Source organism: Corvus hawaiiensis, chromosome 1, assembly GCF_020740725.1.
Source record: "Corvus hawaiiensis isolate bCorHaw1 chromosome 1, bCorHaw1.pri.cur, whole genome shotgun sequence".
NCBI lineage: Eukaryota > Metazoa > Chordata > Aves > Passeriformes > Corvidae > Corvus > Corvus hawaiiensis.
The window spans coordinates 17,173,981-17,199,734 of record NC_063213.1 but is presented as its reverse complement, the minus strand read 5'-3'; the positions used below and the strand labels follow the sequence as shown (position 1 = coordinate 17,199,734).

The 25,754-nt window shown below is 40.6% G+C and overlaps 1 protein-coding gene across 1 annotated transcript in view; it reads left to right on the top strand.

The window, feature by feature from the left end:
- GPR158 (G protein-coupled receptor 158) overlaps positions 1 to 25,754 on the top strand; it is a 193,830-nt gene that overhangs the window by 136,189 nt on the left and 31,887 nt on the right. The window contains exon 6 of the mRNA XM_048294784.1: positions 2,874 to 2,983. Coding sequence (XP_048150741.1) covers positions 2,874 to 2,983 — 110 coding nt within the window. The remainder of the gene's footprint in view (positions 1 to 2,873; positions 2,984 to 25,754) is intronic.

The window sequence follows — 25,754 nt, the reverse complement described above, 5'->3', positions numbered from 1 at the left end:
CTAGGGGAGAGTGAGGGATGGAATGCAGCAGCCATACTTTGGACCAGATTCTTTGCAAGAATTGTATTCCACCTGGGTTAAAAAACTGAGCAAGGCTTCCAGGGCAGTGTTTCTGTAGCCTCTTGGCTCCAATCCATTAAAGACTCTTCAGTTTAGAAATCGTTCCTCTAAAATTCATGGGGCTTATAAGAGATGTAATGCTAACAAGAACTTAGAGAGGGCAGTCACCTGAACATCCTCGTGAGCCCTGATGGGAATGGGAATGACATATTCTTAGAATAGCCTTCTGCGATGCCTAAGAATAAAGCAAAATGTACACATAGTAATTCTTGCTCTTCAAAGCCTGGGTCCATGACAGACCACGTGCAAGAATAGGCAGAAATGGACACTGGCCCTACTGAAGGCACTGTTACAATTCTCCATCATATAAACACAGGGAGATCCAAAAGGGACTCAAACTTGGGTAAAGTCTTTCTTCTGCAATATCCATCCCCACTGGGTGAAGGAGCAGTTAAAATGTGTCTATTTCAAATGGGAGCCTTGCCTCTGCAGCCTTCACGGTGAGCTGTCACATGCCAGCTCACACCAGGCTGCATTTGAAGTGGTGGTTTCTTGGTTGATATCTAGCCAAATGCCTCAGCTGCTCATACAAATGATTCAATGCAAATCAATGAGATTTTCTAGACACAAGCAGTTAATGTTTCAACAAGCAGCAGCAGATGAAATTGCTGTGTCAGATTGCATGGCAAAGAGAGCTGTTGCCCTTGTTCAGAAAATTTTATGCCTGGAGAGTTTTCAGACCTTCCCATTTCAATTATCTAAAAAATTCTGCTTTCAAATCAACTTTGAAATGTTCAGAGTCTCTGTATGCCAGTCTTTTTTTGACATTGTTTTTCTTCTTTGGAAGAATCAAAGACGAAACATGGTGTTTTCTACCCCCTGGCAAACCTCAGGAGACAAGTTACTGCTACAGACTTTGCTCAGGTTCTGCAACTGTCCTAATGTATATAACTGTATATTAGGATAAGAGGTCATCGCTGCCTTTCAGGTCTTTCTGAGAAGCTTTTTGCTGGATGTTCTGTTTGCCCAAGCGTGGTCATGCACATGTTGATGCATTTTGGTTTTCCAGCTGATTATCCAAGGAGAAAAGCTGAATGCTGCTGCCTTTCCAACATGCAGAATTTGTCAGAATCCCAGAAAATGTCTACATTGAAGCATGTCAAATCAGGAAACAGTTTTTCACCCAGAGGGTGGTTGGGCACTGGAACAGGCTCCACAGGGAAGTGGTCACAGCACCAAGCCTGACAAAGTTCAAGAAGCATTTGGAGAGTCTCAAGCACGGTGTGACTCTTGGGGTATCTTGTGCAGTGCCAGGAGTTGGACTTGATGATCCCTGTGGGTCCCTTCCAACTCAGTATATTCTCTGATTCTATGTCAGTCCAATAACAGTGAAAAAAAGTAGGTTAAATTTTGCAGCACAGTTTGATTCAGCAAATCATATTTTTAAAAGAAATAGTTTGATTCTGCTGTATAAAAGAGCATGCCAGTGAAGCACAGCGGCTTCCATCTCTCTCAGCCCACATCTGCCATTTTTGCCCCCACTCTTCTAAAGAAGTCTATGTCACCCAAAGGATGTAGTCCTGGGCTTTTGGCCAATATCCTGAACTTGAATTCCACATAGAAGAGCTTTTACTTAGGGAAATAATATGTGACAGCCAGTAGGCACAATACTACCTCTGCTGCCAGAATGTACTGACTGTAAATGAAGCTGTGACAGATGGCCTGAAATGTTTCAGTGCTTGCTTTCTCTAGACCAGGATTACCTAATTAATTTGTACTGTGGTGCATTGGGTTGTTTTACCGGGTTGTGGTCAGACACACTGAATGCACGGGATCTAGGTTTGTTGGACCAAGCAGGGTCCACAGGTGGGGTAAGGACAGGTTACCAATAAATCCCTGGGACAGCAGGCTCCTGGTGGGACCAGATGAGTGGGAAGGTATATGGGATCAACCCTCAGGACACCAGGGACAATGTCTGTTGGAAGGAGAAGAAATGGACTCCTGGTTCAAATTGTGACTGAGTTCACTGAGCAACCCTGTTTTAGAGAAGAGTGCTATTTTACTTGATAGTGAAGCTTCTATATGCACTGTACCTACAGAAGTAGCTTTCTGTTACTGCTTACAGAGTGTTGTCCTTGTGCATGGTCCTTGGCAGACAGGGCAAAAGGCTTGTAGGACCTCTTTTGTTGTGATTAGAGAAATATGTAGGTGAACAAAAAGCTTATTTTCCTTAAATAAGTGGTGATGCATAGGGAGATTTGGTATAGCTTAGATAAAATATATGGGGCAGAAAGAGTTAAGTGTGTCATAAATATTTCGTATTTTGGATAGAGAGAGACTAGTGCAATCATTTTTAGTTTGGCAGAGAAAAATGAGCAGCTATCATTTTGCTAGGTTTATTAGGAGTGACTTTGAAGTGTAACCTAGTAAATACAGCCTATCAAACCAGAATTAAGCCAGCTGTGTTATTACTTGAATAGCTCAAGGAAAATGTCCTTGTCTGTTCTATCCTCTTCTCTGGGTACATGTTTTCACTCAGTTAAGAAAAGTCAGTGGAATTGCATTTAGAAGTGTTGTCACTTCACAGTCTGTCACAGGGTTTTTGCCAGCTCTCTTCAAAATGGAGTTGGTGCCTAGAACTGTGCCAGCTGGTTGATCTGATCATCCCGACGCTTTACTAGAAAATCTGAATATACAGCAGTACGAGCTGAAATGTGTCTGCTGTCCTGTTTTGCAACTATTCTGCATTTGAATGAAGAACTACTTTTTCATGAAAGCAGTACTGAAGCTCTCTCTATCTTTCTGTTCTATAGGTTGTCATTTTGTATTTTGAGCCAAGTATATTTCGCTGTGTTCTCCTAAGATGGGTTCGTCTTCTGGGCTTTGCTACTGTTTATGGAACTGTGACACTCAAGCTGCACAGGTATTTCACATATTAATTTCCATCTCTGTGGGAGTATGTGCAATCTGTGTGGGTACTTAGATGGAAGAGCTGCAAATATTATCATAAACAAGTGCCATTTCTGGTTTTAAACTCACTGTGTATTTCTCTTCAATTTTCCTGCTCAAATTATATGCCACTAATCTGAGTTGAGAGCTATAAATGCTGACAGGATTTGATGAAAAATATATATGCATCAACTGTAAAATTGTGCAAGAACCCCTTTTCACAGGAGGTGAATGTATTTTCTTCGAATATAAAAAATAAAGAAGTGTTCATAGAGTGTCCAAAAGTTTCCCTGGGGAATGTTCATAGAGAGATGCTTTTAAAGTGTTAAGACACAGCAATGGTGGGTAAAACAATGGACTGTGGTGCATGTACTTACTATGTTTTCTTATGGCTTTTAAGTCAAGGACTGTTTTCTTCAGGCAGTCGTAGCAGACAGGCTACACACTCACAAGCATCAGTACCTGCCAGCAAAAATGTGGGGCAAATTCTCGGCTCCATGGGATTGGCAGTGCATTCACATGTGACTCAATTTAGCAGCCCAACTTCAATTCCCACTCCTACAGTCCCCTTAAAAATTGAAGCCTTTTCTGTGTATGCTGGATAAAATCCTAATACTTTTCCCTCTTTAAACTTTAATGAAAAAAATTACTGATACATTCTGTAAGTATTTTTATTCAAGCAAAGAGATAAGCAGTATATTGATACTTGGACATATTGAATAACATACACTCGCTCATCTTTTTATCTTATTTTCATTACTGTGTTGGCATGTTAGATAGAGGAGGTTTGATATTATGCTCACAAACTGAATGAGAACTAAAAATATCTTGTGTTTCATGATGTATTATTGGCTTGTCGCATTTTGGGTGGAAACCCCTGTTCTCCCATTAAAACAGAGTTCCTTCTTGCAGCTTCCTTTTATTTGTGTCCCTGGTTACAAGTGTACACTTAGGCTAGTAAACTCCAATTATAAAATGCTGTGTCTGGTCACATCTTTGCTTTGAAATTGATCAAGAAAATCCCACACCTCCATGGTATTTTCTGGGATGAACAATTTCTGATGAAAAAAGTGAAACAACTAGAGCAGTAGAGAAGAGAGGGAGCTGGTGACTTTGCTTGGATGCTTTGTTATCTATAGATCAGATAGATAAAAAGCCTATGACTGCGGGTGGCTCATGTTGTCACTGCAGTTCTGCTATCCTAACAGGTTGTTTATATGATTTTACATGATGTGAGGAAGCAGCTATCCTGACAGGACAGTTGATCTTCCATTCATATTAAGTGAGGATAGGCTGCAAAATTGGGCAGAAAGTCTTCTGCTTTGCTCATTCAGCTGTTTGGTGTTACTTGGCACATGTGCTGACAGGGTCAGCAAACAGGACAAAACTGAATAAGAAACCAAGAATGCACTGTATCCTCATCCTTGATCATCACAAAGCAATGAAAGCAGCAGACTGGACTGTATCAATGGGACAGTAGTCTGAAGGCTGAGGGAAGTGATTATTCTCCTTTACTCAGACCGTATCTGTGATGATGCCTCCAGACATCAGTGAACTTGGATGAGTTCAGTGAAAGGCCATCAAAATGGTCAGGGCTTGGAGCACTTGTCCTGCAAGGAGAGGTTGAGATAACAGGGTTTGTTCAGCATGAAGAAAATATAGCATTGGAGGGACCTAACATGAGCTATCCAACACCCACAGGGAGGTGAAGCACAGGGAAGTTCTTTACAGCAGTGTATAGTGGGAGAACAAAAGACAATGACAAATTGAAATAGGAGATTTCAACTTCATATAGTATGAATTATTATCAGGGTCAGTGTTATACAAGGAAAGAATTTTCAGTATCAGGTTGCTGGTTGCTCATGAGGTTATTAATTTCCATACTCTGAGGTTTTCAAGACCCAACTGGATAAAGCCCTGAGCAACCTTGTCTGGATTCACTGTTAAGCATGCTGTGAGCATTGGATAGCCTTCTGAATAATTCTGTATTTCTTTGTGTAACACAAAGAGGGAAAAAACCTATTTAGTATGTTGATCTAGAAGTACTTCTCTAGGAATCTATCTTTTGTTTTCCACCCAGATATCCTAACCATTCCTTTCCTACATTTGTGATATTGTGGTCTTTTTTGGTGCTGAATATCTCAGTCCCAGAATGTGCCTTGCAAAAGACTGAGTCAAGGTACATATATATGTTATTATACACATTCACAGCAATTATGCTGTTAGGAATAATGTGATACTAATAGAAATTTGGTAGAAAATTTTGGCAGATCTAATTCAATCCACAGTTCTTACAGGGTTGAGGAATGGCATACTGCAGACATCACAAATACTCATGACAAGCACTGGTTCCCTCCCACAGCTAACCTCTGTCCTGCCTGGGGGAAGAAGCAATTGCCAGCAAGGAACTTGTGAATTTTCTGGGTTAAATGGGAAAACCAATACTGTGTAGAGGTAGCTCTTAATGATAATGAGAAAGTCTAATGCTGTAGTTCTCAACAAATGAGGTGCTTTGAGTAGCACTGGAGCATGAAGGTTAACCAAAGCCAGGAGTCACTGGAAACACTTGCGGTTTTTGTAGCTTTTTTAGTTTTCCTGTAGCTCCTCACTTCCTAAGGAGGTCTCAGAGGTTTTGTTCAGGTCAGGCATCAAGGGGAAATCCGAAAATAAGTCAAAAGCAGATGCTTAAGGAAGAGTAAAAGAACAAGGAAGTCATGTACTGATTCATTCTTTGAACACCTGTCACAGTCAATTTCTACAGTGCCTCATCCTTAATTGCCTCTTTCTTATTCACTGTGCATTTTTAAAGTAACGAGCTGATGTTTATGGGGGTGGAAAGATGGGGGCATGGAAATGAGCTTAATTTAAGAAATCTAGCTGAAGAGCTATGAACATAAAATAAAACACTTTCCTTAACAATGAATTTTTCAAAATAACTCAAGAAATAATGATGTTTCAAATTTAACCTTTGGGTTTAAAGGGGCTGCTGATGCTGCACCTTTCAGTATATTTCTGTAACTGAAGATTCTCTATGTCCTTTTTCAAGCCCTGTATTTTATGAACAGGTTATCTCATTATTTTTGATATTGTGTGAACTTCTGTCATCTTCATGTCTGGATTAATACAGAATCCTTAATTCTGGACTAAAGCATAAGAATGAAACAAAGCTACATACAGACAAAAGTATGCATATGTGTGTGTATACATAGGATAGCTTTCAGCTATTTTAGGGAAAGGAAACCCAGGTATGGGGTCTCTAGTTTGTGGGAATCTCCATTTCTTATATTACCAAGAGAAACAGAGGAGAGTGGGAAAGTGAGGAGAACGAGAAGGTATGGGGAAGGTAATGTTTCAGGTATGGGAAACATGACAGTGACATAATCCACACTTTTTTGAGAGCAATGATGGTGGGATGGGAGTGTTAGTGGGAGAACAAGATGTTAACACTATGATGCAATTCTGCGTTTCATCTAAATGCTGTGCTAAGATTATATTGCTGTGCTTTGCCATCTGGTACAGTTGGAGCAAGTAGTGGACCTTCCTACAGGTTTTGGAGGTGGTAAAGAACAGAGGAAAAAAGCAGTGTGGGTAGGTAGTGTGCAGGTGTTTAGAGGCATGTTTTAGTGGGGGACATGGTTTAGTGGCTCTTTTGGCAGTGCTGGGTTTATGGTTGGACTTGATGATCTTAAGGGTCTTTTCCACCCCAGACAATTCAATGACTCTCTGTTTCTCTGGATTGTGGTTCAGTATCTAACCAAAGAGGAGACTCATGCTAGCAGAGACCCCAGAGAAGTTGTCAGTTTGCTTCTTGAAGCATCAGTGGTGAGGACATGGTGTCCTGTTCCAGCCAGGACAGGGTTAAAGTTAGCATCAGCCAGGAGGGGCACAGCCAGGACCCTGGGGTTATTTGATATCGACTCACACCATGTGCAGGGGGTCTGAGGGTGAAGGGTGGGTGTGTGGGTGGGGAGCACTCGTGTATGACTCATTTGCCTAATTTGTACACTCTGTTATTAGTATTATTTGTTGTTACTGCTCCTTTTCTTAGTTCATTGCTGTTTCTGCTAAATTGTTCTTATCCTGTGATCTTTACCTTTTTGTGCTTTCAGTTCTTCTCTTCATCCTGCCACAAGGGAAGGTTGGGGGAAGTCAGCAAGCAACATGGGGTCTGGGCTGTTTCAGTGGGAACACTAAATTTGGAAATACCGTTCCTAACTACAACACATGGCATATATGACCTCCCCTAGGTCAGCTAGAACTGGGAAAGAGGATACAGATGAACTTGTCTAAAAGTGTCTGGTGGGAATGTGGTGCAGAAAGGAGCAGAAGGTACCTTGGCAGTTGGAACCTGTACAGCTGGATAATCCCATGGCCAGTATTTCATAGGGCATAGTGCCAACAGGTAACAGCTCCATAGTGCCAGTACACCTCTACCCCATGGTTCCATGAAATGGGACACTGGTGATGAAGCACTGCAGAGAGAAGTTTTGTCTCGGAGAAGTGGTTACTGGTAATAGCTTAAATTGGCAGGCAAAGTGAGATGGGCATGGGCTGTAGTGGTGAACCAGCCTGTTTTTTTGAAATGAGTCAGGCCCTCATAGTTATGTTGGTTGAACACACAAAAAAAGTGGAAGATTTACTTCCTATTGAATTATTCTTTTTTCTTGTGGAAGGTAAGAGTGAAGTAGCTTCAGACAGATGCATTCACTGTTTTGATGGATTTTGCCACTGGATGTGGTCCATAGTGATTTCTGTAGTCATTGTTACCTCACATGAAACAAAAGGAGGAACATCTGTTTTCAAGGCAGATGTTACTATTGCAGAAAGGCAGCGTCCAGAGTGCTGATCTGATACTGTCTTGTTGAACTGTTTGGGTTTTTACTGCTTTAACTTGACTGACAGGATTTCAGTCTGTTTGCAATACAGGAAAAGGAGTGGTTTGGACAAGCTGTAGAGATTTTTACACTGTAGGGACTTTCTGTAACTCTTCCAACCATTTATCTATTTCTTCCCTGGAAGTGGCATATTTTAATACCTGAGGTTGTATGCGCTGAGTCTTACTATGCTTTGTGAAAAGCAGTTTTGGGGCAGAAAACAGACCTTATGAGTGTTCCCACAGAGCAAAGGCTGAAACCTGCAGCATCAGGTCCTTCTTTGCCTGGTATGCCCTGGGTGGTCAGTAGGCACACTGTGCTGGTGGCTGCCACACTGTGCCTCGGGCCTGGCTGCTGGAGAAAGTGGCAGAGAAACGAGGTTTTAAGGGCTGGTGACTGAGTGAAAGGCTGGGGATCCAGGTTAGGGAGGGAGGAAGCTGGGCTTGCTGAAAAAGTGTCCGCACATACAGTAGGAGTTCATAAGGAATGAAGTTTCACTAATTAGACCAGTCATGGAAAAATCGGTTTTCTTGTTAGCATGCCTTAATTAATTAATTTCATGAGTATAATTCATGCCTCTTGTCTGCTGCAAACCCTGGCTACTTTGTTTACTTATTTTTATGGTATACAACAAAACAGGGCTTTAGAGAGTAAATTCCAAATAGCATTCTTGCATGATGCACCTTCAAGATGAAATTCTCATTTTTGCAGTTCTTCTAGATTAAATGAGTCACATTCTATTGTGCTGTGGCTTTTTTTCTCAATAAAACCTGCATTATTAAAATCTTATTTAGCTCTTTTGTATCCCTGCCATTGTCAAGCAATAACTAGCCTTAACTAGACAGTATAATGGTTCAGTTTCATATTTCTGAATAAAGTATCTACTTTCTTATGTATAAACTAGCTGTTATGTAGCACAGCTGTTAAAAAACAGTGCAGAACTAACCTTGATGGGGCATCATGTAGAAGTGGGATTAATAAACATTATCTTAAAGCAAAAAAATCAGCAGCATATAATGTATTTAAGATTATTAGAGCACTGGGATCCTGGAAAATATTCTCATCCATATTCCTATTAATATTTAATTTATATAAAAATGTTGTAGATACAGCTGTACAGTTCCAAGGGCTGGGTTTTTAATCACCTTAATGTAGCAAACATCCTGCTTTATCATAGCAGACTGAGTTTGGCTAGGAAGGTTCAAAGAGAAGATAAAGAAATTATCTGGTGTTTTAATATTCAATTACATTGTTATCATGATTAGAAAAAAACCAGCGGTGGGTTGGAAGGCACTTTGTAATGATACACAGGTATCACAAGGCCTCTCAGATGTCTTTCCATGGCATGCAAGAGCACCCTGGCAGATATTGTGAGAAGGGGCTGGTTTTGCACATGAGGTAAACATGATAGGAGAAGGGCTTCAGAGGTGGATCTGGAACCTATCCTTTCCAAGACCTTAGCCAAGTCCAGGACCTCCCTCGAGTAGCAAAACTTTGTGTGTGATACAGTACCTTCCAGGTAGGTGTGCATTTGTGCGTGCATTTGCAATACAAGTAATAATAGCTCTACAGACTGGTTTTTTCTCATTATGTGGGAAGGATGGAACTGGTCAGTGGAGCAAGGTATCTCTGCTGAGTGGGATTATGGCATAAAAGAGAAACCAGGCATTACACTGCAATACTTGAGTTATAGCTATTTGTGGAGGAGCATGATGAGGGAGTGAAGTATGTGACTCACAGGCGGGCTGATCACAGTGGAAGCAGAGATTTTCAGATCACGTATGCTGATTGTCAGTGAAGACTCATGACTGGAGAGGAAGCTTCTGGTGGGCTACTCTGAAGGATGAGGAGTAAGCCGGATACTATTTAGCATTTTCAGTTGCAATGAACAACCAAGCACAAAATGATTACTCACAAAATTTTGGATAACAAAGCTTGGCGAAATAGTAAATTCTGTTTCAGAAAGTATAATAATGAAAAGTATTCTTCACTAGAATCATAGAATACCTTGACTTGGAAGGGATCCACAAGGATCATCCAAGCCCAACTCCTGCCCCACACAGGACAGCACCAGGAATCCCACCATGAGCCTGAGCCTTTGTCCAAACACTTCTTGAACTCAGACAGGCTTGGTGCCATGACCACTGGCATGGGGAGCCTGTTCCAGTGCCTAATCACTGGGTGAAAAATGTTTTCCCAATATCCAGCCTAAACCTCCCTGACACAAACTCAGGCCATTCTCTTGTGTCACCACAGAAAAGAGATCAGTGCCTGTCCCTCCTCTTCCCCTCATGAGGAAGTTGCAACTGCATTGAGGTCTCCTCTTCTCCAGGCTGAACAGCCCAAGTGATCTCAGCTGTTCCTTATACGGCTTCCCCTCAAGGCCCTTCACCATCCTCATGGCCCTCGTTTGGACACTCTCTAATACTTTAATGTCTTTCCTATGTGGTGCTCTAAGTTGTGGTGCCCAAAATTGCATGCAGGACTTGAGGTGAGGCTGCCCCAGTGCAGAGCAGAGCGGGACAATCCCCTTCCTTGCCTGGCTGGTGATGCTGTGCCTGATGCCCCCCAGGACACGCTTGGCCCTCCTGGCTGACAGGGCACTTCTGGCTCATGTTCAATCTACCATGGACCAGGACCCCCAGGTTCCTTTCTGTGGCACTGCTTTCCAGCCTCTCATTCCCCAGTCTGTCTGTACATCCAGGGTTGCTCCATCCCAGGTGCAGGATTTGGCAGTTGTCTTTCTTAAATGTCATGTGGTTGGTGATTGCTCAGCCCTCTGATTTGGCAAGGTCTCTCTGCAGGGCCTCTCTACCTTCAAGGGAGTCAGCAGCTCCTCACAATTTAGTATCACTGGCGAACTTACTTAGTATTACTTTGAGTCCTGTGTCCAAGTCATTATGAAGATCTTGAAGAGAACTGGGCTGAGAGTGGAGCCCTACAAAACCCTTCTATTGACCAGTCAGCTGATGTAACCCATTTACTGTAAACCTTTGCACCTGACCCATGAGCCAGCTGCTCACCCATCCCATGATGTGTTTATCCAGCTGTGAGATGGGCATCTTTTGCAGAAGGACACTGTGAGAGAGAGTAACAAACACTTTGCTGAAATCCAGAAAGATTATATCAACTGGCTTTCCTTGATAAATTAGGTGGGTTACCTTGTCATAAAAGGAAATTAAATTTTACAAGCAGGATTTCCCTCGTGAAGCCATGTTGTCTGTGAGTGGTGACTGTGTTGTCCTTCAGGTGTTTTTCAATAACTCCCACAATAATAATCTTCTGAATTTTACTGGTCACTGAAGAGACACTAACAGGCCTGTAGTTCCTAGGGTCATCCTTTTTGGGACATTGGGACAACATTAGCCATCTTCCAATCAACTGGGACCTCTCCAGATTCCCAAGACTGTTCTAAAAGCATTACAAGAGGCCTTGCGATGAATCATCCAGCTGAGTGTTCCTGGATGAATCCCATCAGGCCCCATAGACTTAGAGGGATCCAGCTGGAACAGCAGATCCTGTTCAGGGATCAACTGGGAGTTTTTCATTCTCATAGCCATGGTTCTCCTGCTCAGGGCACTGGGACCTCATCATCAGTGTTGCAGACAGAGGCAACAAAAGCATTAAACATCTCTGTCCATGTCCCTGTTGCTATTGTTTGGTAACTTGGGCTTTGTCAAAGAGATGCATTTGAATGTAAGCAAAAGGCAAATTATAACTAGGGACTATTTAAAGACAAAAATGTATGGAGAATAGGAGGTTAATCAGTAGGGAATTGATTTTACAACAGGAGACAACATCTTCAAAACTCGTATAAATGCATTATGTCCTATTCTTGAGATGCATTTTTAAAGGAGGTGTACAATAGATGGTTGTGGTTCAGAAACTATTTGAGGGCTGGGAAAATGCTTGATACTGTGAAAGCTAATCTGGTTTTTAGATCTACAAGAAGATTGAGAGATGACTTCTGTGGTGTATAAACAAGCAGGGAGAGGAAAAGTAGTCACAAAAGACTCTTTAATCTATTGGACTGAGGTTTAATCAGATCTGGTAGCTGGAAGCTAAAGCCAGAGAAATTCTAATGAGCAATCTGGCATACGTTTTTCTCAGAAGGGTGCTTAGCTATTGAAAACTCCACATAGATTGGAGGAGAAATGAAAAATTTTTTGTGCTGCTTTCAGTTCAAGACTGATTCCTCTCTAGGAAGATTCTCTAGCTAAGTACTACTACAAATGGCAGGAGTTTCAATAGAAAAATGTAGTGGTCTGTGTTATACAACTGATCAAGCTGTATAATTTAGTGGTTAATCCAGCATTTGGCCTATATTTTACAAACATGCAATAAAAATTAAATTAAGCATTCTTTTTAGTATAGATCTATTAAGATATTAAGTGTATTTGTAAACTGAAATGACATATAGTGGTACTGTTTGTTGGAGTGTACCAGCTGCTTTGACATTCATTATTCCTGATCACTTACTCTAATGTGGATCTTAAGTACGGGGGAAAGCAGTCCCTGGACCACATATTCTCACATATTAGTTGTTCTTTTCTGGATTTCTATGAAGGCCAAAAATTGCCATTATGTTCTTGAAAAATTGAGTATCTGATCAGTGGTAACCAGCTACTGGTGACATAAAATGCTGTGTTGCTCTGCTGTAACATAGACAGGGATAAAGCTCATTCAGCATTGTACTGGTCTGCACATTGGTGAGTTACCCTCATAGATGGTTTTCTGAAAGAAGCCCGAGGTGCTCTAAGAATTTAACATGCGGTATATTGGATCCATGATCTGAGCTGGAAAGGCCAAGACAATGCTGGCTTGACTGCTTGAAGCTCAGGAATACATACACAGTAGGTCCTGTAGAAAGTTTCAGTATTAATTCAGTTGTAAATACTAAGCTATTCTTTTTAGAACTAATCTGTAGTATTTTCAATTGATATTCACTACCAAAAAAATAGTATTAAAAATAAAAACTGTTTTTCTGCTGTAGAGTATTACAGTACAGGACAAGTTTTGGATGTTCTTGAGTCCTACCTCCTTTGTGGGCACAGTGTCAGCCTCTGTTCATACTTGCAGTTACTGTACTTGGTTCAAGCTGGAGCCTCTGTTTCTGGCAAATCTAAAAACACTAGGTGTTAGTAATCAGTGTAAAATTTTGAGTGCCTATTTCCAATGTGTGAACTAAGTTAGCTGGGGGTACTGAATTATTCAAGGGTCTCTGAGTCTCTTCCCAGCCATCAGCAGTGCTATGCTCCGGCAGTTCAGGGCAACACAGCTGTGCTGGTGGAGCCGTGTTCTGCCCTTGGCCTCTGCTACAGCAACGTCTCTTCTTCTGAGATTTTCTTGAGCAAAAAAAATCCTTCTCCCCCCTTGTTGGGCTTTTGGGGAGATGTCACCTGTTCCTCCCAGGTGTGTCTAGGGGAGGTTACAATTCCATGTGAGTGCGGGGCTGCTGGTGGGGAGGCCCCAGCTTTTGGCAGCCTGTGCCTCAAGCGCTGGCTTGCACAGAGCTGTTGGGAAGTGGCAGCCACTCTTGTGACCGCAAATCCTACTAAGCTTTTTTTTTCTCCTTGCCTATCTTTCTATGCAGCCATTAAGCCTCTCTGGTATCAGTCCTCACCAGTGCAGGTATTCTTGTTTTCACCATTCTATTCTAAGAAGCATCAGGCATTGGCAACCAGGGATTCACTGGTTCTGCTTTGTTGCTCTATGTGCATCAGGGTCTTTGTCAGAGATGTTTTTCAGCAATTCTTTGATAATATTTTCCACTGTTCGCTTGGGAATAATGCAAATAAGCATTACATGTCTGAAATCATACTTCAGTTCAAATTACATAAATTCATGGCTTCTAAACAAGGAGAAATGTCAGAAGATACTGTGGCAATTTCACAAGGGCTAGTAACAAGAAAGTTGATATGTATAAGCAAGTATGGTACCACTGTCTTATTGAAACAAGGCTAAAAATCTGTGAACTGTTTAGTTCCAGATGCTGCAATCAAATTTTTGAGCACATTTTTGCAATCTTCTAGTCTTCTCCTTGACTTGCTTTTCTGGTTTTTGCATGTGACAAGCTTTTAGGACTTTTTTCATGCCACTGTTTGTAAAGTTATGTATTAAAATTAATATTTTAAATTATTTTTTTCTTAAACCATGTACTTTCTAGCTCTCCTATGGTTTCCTTCAGTCTGTAAATGACCATCATATATTCCTGAGATATTTCTCTAGCACCTCAGAAATCACTCTCTTGTTGGCTTTGAACAAAACTCCATACAGTACTGAGAGGCTTGAAACTGATAAAAGAGCTGGAATTACACTGTCCCAACCATCCCTTAGTAAAAGCTTTAATTGCTTTATGCAGGATCTTGCCTCAGTGATAAGTCTGCCTTCTGTCTTAGACTGAACAGGCTTTTCTTTCTTTTAAATCGGATTAACATAATCCAGCTCTGGACTTTGCTCCACTGCACTTTTTCAAATGCTTTGGAGAATGTGGCTGCAATGACCAAATTTCAGTTCTAAGTTTCTATTCAATTTGAAAATGATACTTTCCTAGTTGAGAAAATGGCCTGTGTGTTGCTCTGAGATCCCTGCAGGGCATGATTGTCAAACTTGTGTTAAGGTAGCAATTGATGGCTTCCAGTGAGTGTCAGCTACCATTGGCCTGTGAGGAGCAAAAGCCTATTAGTGTTGGTTGGTAAGCCATGACACTGTTGTACCCAGGAAAAAGAGACTGTTTTACCATTTGAATGTATGAAAATGTAGGGGTTTGCAAGAACATATGCTATGGAATGTTCAGTTTTGTCTCTGGCTCAGTCTCTTATAAGGAAATTTTGTCAGTGTGTAGCCTCAGAAATATTGGCTGGTGCTCTGTTTGCTTCCTAAGATGTTGCCTCAGGTCTGGAAGCTCAGTGAACAAACTCCTACTGTTTTTTGCATTCTTTATTGGGATTTGCACTCACGTGTGCTGCACAGCTGCACCATCAGGGCCACAGATGTGAGCAAGGCACAAAATCCTTGTTGACCATTCTGTTGACCATTCTGTGACCATTCTGTGTATTTTCATGCTCCTTTTAATTTGGTTGGCAAACATGATGGTGATGCCCACTGATTAGTTATACTCATCTTTGAACTTTGTTTCTGTGCTTGCTGTTTCTCTCATGTGGCATTCTGGCACTTGTTTATCTTTGCTCCGAACTCTTAGGTCTCATTAGAGATTCTCAGGATCTTGGACAGCTATTATAACTGTCCTGGAGTTCTTCCTGAATGATTTTTGTGCTAGCAAATGGCTTTTGTTTTTTCTGGCTGAAAATTTTGGTATGCCAAAGATAAACTACCTTGCCCAAAGGAGAACGTGAGTATGTGCCATGCATAGAAGCATGGGGCAGGACTACCAAACAAATGCTATTACTTGATGGTTTTCCACATGATACAACATCATGTGGATACCTAAAATACATAGAGCCCTGCAGCAGTGTGCCAAACACTGAATCACAGAATCATTTAGGTTGAAAAAGGCCTTTAAGATCATTGAGACCAACCATAAACTTAACACTGACAGGCTCTCCACTAAACTCTGTTCCTGCGTGTCACACTTACACAACTTTTAAATACCTCCAGGGTTAAATACCTCCAGGCTGCCACTTCCCTGGGCAGCCTGTTCCAATGCCTAGCATTGGCATCTTTTAGCCATCTAATGCTAATCTAGCATTAGCATCTTTTCAGGAAGAAATTTTTCCTAATATCCAATCTAAACCTCCCTTGGCACAGCTTGAGGCCAAACTGAACAAAAAATCTAACTCTTAACAAATAGCTGAGGTGGGTATCTCAGTAACATAGGGATGGTGCTTCCTGTCCTGATACTGGTGTGCTTTTTAACTAGTACAGCATTTCTGTGCCATATCCATATTATCCCTTGAAGATGAGAGTATTGCACAGTTGCCTTAGCATTTGGCCTAGTCCATGTCCTCCAGGTTTTCCGTGGTTAGGACAACCAAATATTTCTTTCAAATTCCTATTTGTATTTAGCCTTACAGAGGCAGGGTTGCATATTTAGCTGTCTTTATTTCCCTTCTGGAGAACCAGAACTACCTACTTCCTTGCTTGTTTGTCAGAGCACCGAGTGACTCTCTCCATTTAAGCTGTTGCCCTGTGGTAAGCAGCAAAAATCACCATAAAACTATAGGTCATTTGGACTCTTATGAATGTGCTGTGTTCTGCCAGGATGTTCCTCAGTTGCCTGTTCCTTGCCTCTCCAAAGCTGAGCAAGACCAAGAATGAGGCATGCTGTTATCCTCTTAATTCACCCATGTTTTTGTTGGTAAAAGCTATAAACTGAGTAATTTCCAATTATCTATTTATCTGTATGTATATTTAATTAGTCAGCTTACAGGATGTTTGAGCACTAATTAACTCCGAAACTACACTTACTTTACATCAGCTGTGCATTTACTTTGAGCACTAGGCATTATTTCAGCTGCCATTTTGGCTTGTAAGCCCTGGATCACCTTCAGCTTGACCACAGGGTACTTTGTTGGTTCATTCATCACTCCTGTGGAGCCAGCAGCATTGCTGGTTTAGTCCTGTGTAGGATGTAAGGGCAGGCAGGTTTGTGTCGCTCTTCAGCCCTTCTTCAAACAGGCATAGATGCCTCCATGTAAGGCATCTTTTTCTTCAAACACTGTAACTGGTATTTGAAGAATACAGATGTCTTGTCTAGCACCATCAGGTGCAGTGCAGTGTTTATTGTAGATTTTTTCACATGCCTTTTTGTCCCACAGGTCTTCTGATCCAAAGTTCTGCTTAGGTAATTTAATTGCTAGACAAATTCTTATGGCTTTTTAAAGGGCTAATTCTGGGGTCCCAGTAATTCCCTTCTGATTTTTTTTTCAAGCAAATGTCAGCCACAACCAGGTCTGTTGCTCAGTTTCTCTGCCTCAAATGACAAGACCAATTCTTTGTCATAGGTACATTACAAACTCTCTTTTTTCCCTTCTTTTCACCTTCTCTTGTTCACCTTCTTTGGGGTGTCTGTTTGAAATACCACTTCTGAGAAGAAGGTCCTGCACTTTGAAATGTCAGTGCAGCAGTTCCATATCTCGCTGCTACTGTCTGTGCCTGCTGCCCATGCCTCAGTGCTCCTGGTTGCACATGCACAGCTTGCCTGGGCTTATCCCCAGGCACCATGAAACACTTTAACCTTCTGCTTGCGCTGAGAAAGGTAGATTGACCACAGAGAACTAAGACTTGTCTGTGTTTTGTTTTCCTTCTATAGTGTTCATGCAGAGCCAAAGTCTGCTTTACTCAGTGGGCACAATCCAGTGTTGTGTGACAGGAGGGGCACAGCCACCAGCTGCCACACCTTCCTAAAGATGCAGTTCCCTCAGCTGACCAACACTTTCTTGTACAGAGTCACAGGGTGGACAGAGTGTCCTGTCTGTGACATCTGCAGTCCAGCCAGAGTGCACAAGCCTTCTTAAAAAAACCACACAAAAAAACAAAACAAAAAACCCAAAGCCCTTGAGACTTCAACTGTGAGGCTTTTTTGTAAGAAAAAAGGTAGAATTTATAAATCAAGTCCATGAACTTTGTAGTTGTTTTCTGCACCTATTTACTAGAAGCACAGTGACTGTAGTAAAGCCACTGACAAAGATCATCCTACAAACCCACACAATGCTATTTGTCCCAAATCCCAATAGGGTTTCCTGGGTGTGCTCCTCAGTTTCTGGAATAAACACAAGACTGTCGAGAACAGCAAAATTGAGTACCCTGAAATATATTGGAAATCAAAACTAACAAGACAGGTTTTGTAGCTGTCTTCTCAGAATGCAGTGAGCATTGAAGCTTAGCTGTTTCCTAGGTTTGCAGCCTGGATGCAGCCCTAGCAGGCTCAGATGTATGAAGAGCTGGCAGCACGCCCTGCCCTGGACAGCCTCAAGTCTGTCATCATGCATCATTAGCATGAAAAGTCAGAGTCATCAATGCCATTTGCAAGACTTATCAGATAGAATACAGAAACCAAATTATGTATCTAGACTATTTTCAGTGAAAACACAGTGAGTGTTCTGCTCCTTTTTGTCTGCATGCTCAGTTAGACCAGGCTTATTTATTTTCATCTTCATGCTACATGAAACACCACATTTAAGCTGTTATATTCAAGAGTACAAATCTGTTTCTTGTGTGATTAGCTCTTGTTGCATGGATGTCACCAAGTCTGAACTTGAGTCAATATCTGACTATTAATTAAAGAGAAATCTTATTAATTCCCCCTTTTTCCCCCCCTGTTTTCTTCCTTGGATTATTTGCTTGTGAAGCAAGGTCATTGCCACTGCATTTCTTAGCACTGTTTGATGTCTCTCTAATTGCAATATTTCTTTGTAAACAACTACTCTTTAAAAAACATCATGGCTATCAACACTTCTAAAGTGTATGTGACCACAAAGTAAAGATGGGGTTGATCTGCCCTTAGTCTTTGCAGATTTTATGGAGCTTCAGGCTTATTGCATTTTACTCCCATTCTGTTCAGTCCATGTTGCTGGCAATAGGGTCTCATTGCTCTGTGAGGGTACATTGCCTGTGTCTGTATTTCTTACATCTTTTACATTTGATTTCAGTGAGAATACAAGAGTGTTTTATTTATCTCATAGCAATCAACTGTTCCTCTTTTGTCCTGAAAATTGTGGCATTTAAATTAACTCTCCTGTGTCTCATTAAATAGAAACATTATTCTTGTTTTTCTTGACAACTAAACCTTTGACTGCAATTTAAATTAAAATTTCTTTCATTATTTTATGGTCAAAACAGAAAACAACCGTTTGTGGAATTCAGCTTGTCAGATGATGCTATTTCTTCTTCTGTTTGTGAGACGAAGCATAGAAGATGAGAGTTAGTATTTCTTGCAGTTAACTTTTTTAAGTTAACTTAAATAAATAAGTATTTTATTGCAGAATGACAAATAAAGAGAACATTTCATTTATTTATTGAAGTTTTATGTTGCAGTGATGTATATAATTGTGCTGAGGATTATGAGTAATTGCATTGCCCTCTTCATTAGAATGGATGACGGCACTGTATAGTAATAAATTTGAGGGGAAAAAAAGTGAAAATGTGTACTTTAGTGGGCACCTGAGAGCATAATTTGTGATGCCTTGTAGAATATTTAGTCAAAGCTCAGAAGATCATAGAACAAGTTATACAAAAGAGCTTCTACTGCTAACTGCTTTTAATACTAATACGGTTCTAAAGCATATTAAATCTTAAGATTTAAGATCTGATTAAAAAGCTTGTTACAGAAAGCATACTAAGAAAATATATTTTCTTCCATCTATACATCTGTATATCAACTGCACAAAGATTACAGAGTCACAGAAAAGCTGGGGTTGGGAAGGACTTCTGGAGATCATAGAGTCCAACTTGCCTGCTCAGAGCAGGCTCAGCCGGATCAGAGTGCTCTGAGCCATGTACAGTCAGGTTCTGAATGTCTCCAAGGTTTTTCTTATGTTAAAATGGATTTTCCAGGGTTTCAGTTTGTGCCCATTGCCTCTTATCTGGACATAGGGCACCACTCAGAAGAGTCTGGCTCAATCATCTTTACTCCCTCCTATCAGATATTTATATACATTGGTAAGTTTCTCCCTGAGCGTTCACTTCTCCAGGCTGAACAGTCCCAGCCCTCAGCCTCTCCCCTTGCAAGGTGATCAAGTCCTTCAGTCATCTTTGTGGCCCTTCACAGGGTTTATCTCCATGATGTCCGTGTCTCTCTTGTACTGGGGAGCCTGGAGCTGGACAGGACACTCCAGCTCTGGTCTCACCAATGGTGAGTAAAGCACAGGATCACACCCCTCAACTTGCTGTACATGCTCTGCCTGATATGTTCCAGAAGGCTGTTGGTCTTCTCTGGCACAAGGGCACACTGCTGGCTCATGGTCAGTTTGATGTCCACCAGTATCACCAAGTCATCCTCTGCAAAGCTGCTTTCCAGCCAGTCAGCCCCTGGAATGTGCTGCTGCATGGTATTGTTCTTGCCCAGCAAGCAATTACCGAGACATGCAACTTTAATCATTTTCCCAAAATTTAAATTCAGACAGACATTCAGAAACTAGTTTCCAAGAAACTGTAGCTTCCTCAGAAGTACTCATTATTAACCTAATTAGCATTTTTTTCTGATTGCCACACATGCTTACACGTATTGAGAGTAAACATAGTCGATTGAGCATTTACCTGGCATAAGATCATAGAAGCTTATCAAAGAATTAATTTTAATCAGATATTGCTAACACTATACAATGATTCCAGGCTACTATTCTTTAAATGTCTTATAACTGTATATTTTATTTTATATGCCAGAACACAGGGTTCATTTGTATTGCTGTGTAGTGTGCTGCTTGCACAAGCCAAGCTGAAGCTAATTGGAGCACAGGAATCCATAGGGATGCATTTTATCAGGTGTCAGTTTTATACAACTGGGGCTTTTTGGCTGCTGGATTTTTTAGTCACTTGTCTTGTTACTATAGTATTATAAACTGAAGAAGTGCATTCTTCTAATCCTTCTGTATTTAACTTTGTTCTGACCAGAATTTGTTTTAGCTGAGGAACTGTTTTGCACATACTAATGTTCATTTTCTTGCATGGGCACTTGTTCTTCCAGCAGGAGAGGTGTTTGGCATACTAAAGTACCTAAAAAATTCTATTTTGTTCTGCTTACCTTTACTGAAGAATTTTTTTTCCTAAAGTTCCTAGTGAAGGAAACAAGTAATTGGGGCGATTTGTCAGGGAACTTATGTGACTCTGCTTGGTTATGAACTAATGTCTGTTTGTCCTCTACATCATCTGTCTTTAGAAGAAAAGACGGGAGTTTGAAGTAATGAAGGCTTGGAACCCTTGCAATTGTTGCGTTTGAGAATGGAGAATGTAAAATAAGATGACTAGCAAAGCAAGGAACAGACTGTAGTAGTACTGCAACCTCTAATAGCCATATCTGCACCCCTATATTGATAGATTAGAGGCATATTTTTATATGATGATTTTCCTTCGTGTTAAGTATCTCCTGAGAGCCTGGAACTTGCAGTGAAAGACATGAAGCTTCTATGGGAACCTTTGCCATTTAACTTGTATATTAGACTTTCTATTCTACAGAGGGTCACTGCTCCTCCATGCCAGCAACTGGTCTCTTGCTTTCCCCTCTGCAGGAGGTTCTTGACATAGTCTAATAACTCAAACCCCAACTGTACAAGGTCCTCAGTAACCTCCTGTCATTGATCTGGCTTGGATCAGGGTTGTATTAGAGAATTTCTCAATTTCTCTCTTCCAACCTTGGCTATTCTGTGAGTTAATCAACCAGAGATGTAATAACTCCCCAGATGCCTGATAAGCTTTAATACCCTGGCCAGCAGTTTCCCTCCATTCAGTGTAAGTTACTCCAGATGCACATTTACAGAGGAATATTTTAATAATAACAATATAGCATGTAAATTTTATTCAATGAAGTTAACGTTGTTTATGGTTTCAATTTCTATTGGCGTTGACACTTATATTTTGTGACAGGTGGAGATGTTCCTGATTTTATCTGTTAAAAAAGTGGTTTGAATCTTATCTTTTGCAGGCAAGCTGAAGAATAAACTTTCCTTTCAACTACACATGAAGGCCTTAGCCATGATACCTGCAAGCACAACCATGAGATAAAGTTAATATTTATTCCACAAGTGGAAGGAGAACACAGTGCTGATAAAGAGCTTCTTTTGCAGTAGGGTTTATACAAAACACTGCTGCCTGTCAATCTCATTATAAATTGGTGAACATTTGTTTTACTAAAGTGGGCAAAAAACTGGCAACAAATATTATAACTAAATAATGCAGTTATGTGTCTTTCTGTACCACATTTCATTAGCCCCTGTCAAGTTGGCATCATATAATAAGGGTGTTGGCAACCCAGCACCTCTTCTGAGCTCTGCTAGGTACAGCAATCTGCATTGTGGATCTGAGGGAAGGATTGTGTCCAGTGGGTGTGATTATTACTCTTTCTCACACCTAAAAGAAGGAAAAGAAGTCAAGACAAGTTCTTTCTGCTACATCTGAGCTGTTTAATTAGCTGGCAAGGCAATGAATGTATCTAAGTGAGAGCACAACTCATCAAAGACTGGACCTTCCAATGTATCCTCCTCTGTCCTCATGGTTGAAAAGAAATGCGTATTTATGATTACCAATGAAGTGATAAAATTAGGAGGATGATGTGTTAAAAAAGTAAACGTTTACCATAAACGTGGCTTTATTTGGATATGTAAAGATGCACATGCTTCTGGTCATTTAAAATGGAAGCAATTTAGCCAGCACTGAAACACTCTGACAGAAGCAAAGTGAAAGAACAAAAACACACTCCAAAAGATATAAGGGCATAAAAATGGTGGCTTGTTGCAGTGTATAAAGACAGGACAGGCTCCTGTCCCTTCGACTGCTGATGTTTGCTTCCTGCATCTTTAATAATGAATTGCCATTTTAAAGTTCGGTGTAGGAATGTCATTGCACAGCAGAAAAGGAAGTAAGTGCTTGCAAGTAAATCTGTGAGGAGATACTTTAGTGCCAAAAGATTTTGTGTATGGTGCTTTAGTCAGTGCTTCACAGATACAGTTCTTTTCCTAGACTCCTTTTTACTGGATTTTTTTCCATGTAGTATACTTAAACCAGTCTATTTTGAGAAATACTTCTCTTGAGCATCCTCTGAAAATGCAGCTGGACCCACAGTCAGTGACACCTTTGAGCTTTTTGCAGCTGCTCCTGCAGGATCCCCCTCCAAAAAGACAAAGAGAAAACTCAGAAAATCAAGGTGACTTATTTTTTAATGGAAAAACCTCAAAGCAATGAGATGCATCAGACCAGAAGCAGCAGTGCTTGTGCCTAATTCTTGATTCGTGTGCCAAGCTCTTGCAGGGTGGTCTTGATTTGGTCTGGCTTGGTGAATTTTGAAGTTACATCAAGTTTTCTACAGTCTTCTCTGTTTCTTGGGAATTTTGTTTCCAGATTCCTGCATCTATTGTAGGTCTCCTACTGTTACCTGCTGCTGTCTCCCAGATCTGAGCTTGCCCAGCAGTCCGTAGATTGACAGAGAAATAGCACTTCTGTCAGAGAAGTCTACTGACCCCACTGTTTCTTAAAAAATTGTATCTTTAATGTCTTACAAATATAGCTATTGCCAGACATCACATGGAGTTTGAAGATCCACAAGAGAATCTCATCATCACAAGAAACTTTATAAAGGAAACACAATTTGACTTCCAAGGAGAAATCAATTTTCCTGCTTTTCATCTCCTGCAAGTGGAATTTTCAAAAAAATCATTAGGTCACTGAAGCTTCTGTGATAACAAATCCAAACCCAAACTCTGTGGTTAGATCTTGTAAATCAATGTATTTGTTCCTTTAGTGCAGAGTTGGGAACCTCTTCCTTGCTGGGGCTGTGGAGAACATGCAAGCACCTGTACTAGTCTGTGCATTAATGGGGTCCCAGCGATGTCAGCCATGAACTGTCAGCCTCGGTAAAATGAAGAGCTACATCTTCCCTGAAAGCTGCAGGATCACAGATGCTGCTCTAGAAAATTCAGTAGCATAGTTGTATGGTATTATTAGAAGAACACTATTAAATAGTTTTTAATATTGTTAAAACAGCTAATAAGACAAAAGAGATCACATAGCAACACATTTCATTTTATTCTGCTTTAGTGTAGAAACTCTCTATGTAATTAGGACTAAAAACAAGTAAAGGATGAGATATTTTAAGTGAAAGCTTTTTATCTTGTTCAAATCCACAATGTAGCACACACAAACACACAGTTACAGTATCATATTAACTACTAGTGAAGTAGGATACAAAGGGTAAAACAATGAGGCATCTATCTGTGAACATGAAAACATTTATCTGTGAAATTATGGTTGTTTTCCTTCAGCTGCCAACTACTGTTTAGTGCAGTTCTCAAAAAACGAAGTATAGTGATCTCTAAATATGCCATGGATATATAGTTCAGTCCTCACAATAAATAACTGCTAGCAGAGTGAATTGTAATTCACTCAAGCCCACTAAATTTTTATTCACTATTTTTTGATCCAGTGAAAAGCCTTAGATGCTTCTTATGCAGTACCCGAATAAATTAATCGAATGCATTTATAGAAGTTGTGAAACACGTAGTACAGCTGCAGTGGATTGCTAAATCTTTAATAAAGTGGCAGCTTTTCACATCATGCAAATGGACCAGAATATTTACCATCTTTAGCTTAAAAAGAGTGAGGTATTTTGGTTTTCTGGCCACATTAAAAATGCTGGAAAAGTACTGTCTTTTTTAGGTGGGGCTTATCATTCTCTGATCAGAAGTACAATGCTTGCCAGTGAACTTAAGGAGGAGAAGAAAGGAAAGAAAATCATACAATCACAGAATATTCTGAGCTAGAAGGGACGCACAAGGATCATGAAGTCCAACTCTTAAGTGAATGGCCTGTGAGGGAAACGAACCCCGACCTTGCTGTTATTAGCACCATGATCTTTCTTCATCAATATAAATAGCCGCTCTCAAATTTACTTGAGTTAGGGTTTGGGCTTTATCCGTTTCAAGACTTTCCTTGTTTGTAGTATGACTATTTTAAGAACAAAAGTACAAGCTTTGGCATAAGGTTTTGCCCAGCTACCTTATTGATGATGGTAGAAAATGCCTCTGAAAATTGAAAAGGTTGTTGAAATTGTCTGTGAATGTTTTCAGTGGTAGAGGAGCAGTGTTAGATAGAGCAGCATTAACAAGGAGGGGAATTTTTCATCCCAGCTGGTTTTACTCAGCAGCCTTTGTCAAATAAAATGTTGTAAGCCAGGTTAATGACAGGAGTTGCCTTTTGTATATTCAACTCCACAGTAGTCTGTGAAGCAAATTTTGGAATTAAAGCCTTGAAAATGTTCTTGACCTGTTGTAGGAAAAGATTACCAGGAGGCAGCTCTTGCATCTGTTTTCACTGTGTAAGCTTCCTGATAAATAGTGACCTTGAGATCTTTTGTACTGCCTTTCTGAAAGTCTTTGATAAGGATAAAGAACTCAATGGCTTTAGATTTGCAAAAAAGATAATAACCACCTGATGAATTTTAAAATGCAAATAATTAACTTATCCAGAGCTTATATAGGCTGAAGGATTTATAATCTTTAGACCAAACTACTAGTGGCAGGAGTCTTGAGGATCTATGAGTTAAAGTTTTTGTCACAAAGTCACTACAAATTTGGATGAAGGAAAGACTTCAACAAGATTGGTTTGCTTTTGGAGAAAATTGTCTGAGGAGCTGACCTCATTTTTCACTGAGAGAGTGATGTAGTTATTTAAACAGATTTGTTAGGAGGAGAGTATTTAAATGGCTGTGTTGACCATTCAATAGCGGACTTGGAAAGAGATGGCTTTGTGCTTATCCCAAGGACCTGGGGTTTTCAGAACTTTAGGCATCAGATTCTGTGGTCATGAGCTCGGTGTGATGTAAACTTAAGACCAAGTAGTTGACAAACAGGAGACATTAAAGTGTTCAAGGCCAGGTTGGATGGGGCTTTGAGCAACCTGGTCTAGTGGAAGGTGTCCCTGCCCATGTCACCGGGGTGGAACAAGGTAATCGTTAAGGTCCCTTCCAAACCTAACCATTCTGTCATATGTCACTGCTAGTTGTCCGGGGACAGACTGATGGGCTTTTTATTTCATGGTTTATGGTGTGCTCTGTAGCAGCTCTGCCTCATCAGAGTTTGACAGTGGAGTGTCAGATGTTTCACTGGCCCTCTGTAGTTCTGCTAATCCCAGCAGCATTCGTGGGGGTATTAGTGCAGTAAGTAGTTTATTAGAAGAGATAATTAGCACAAAGCAGATGAGGATTTA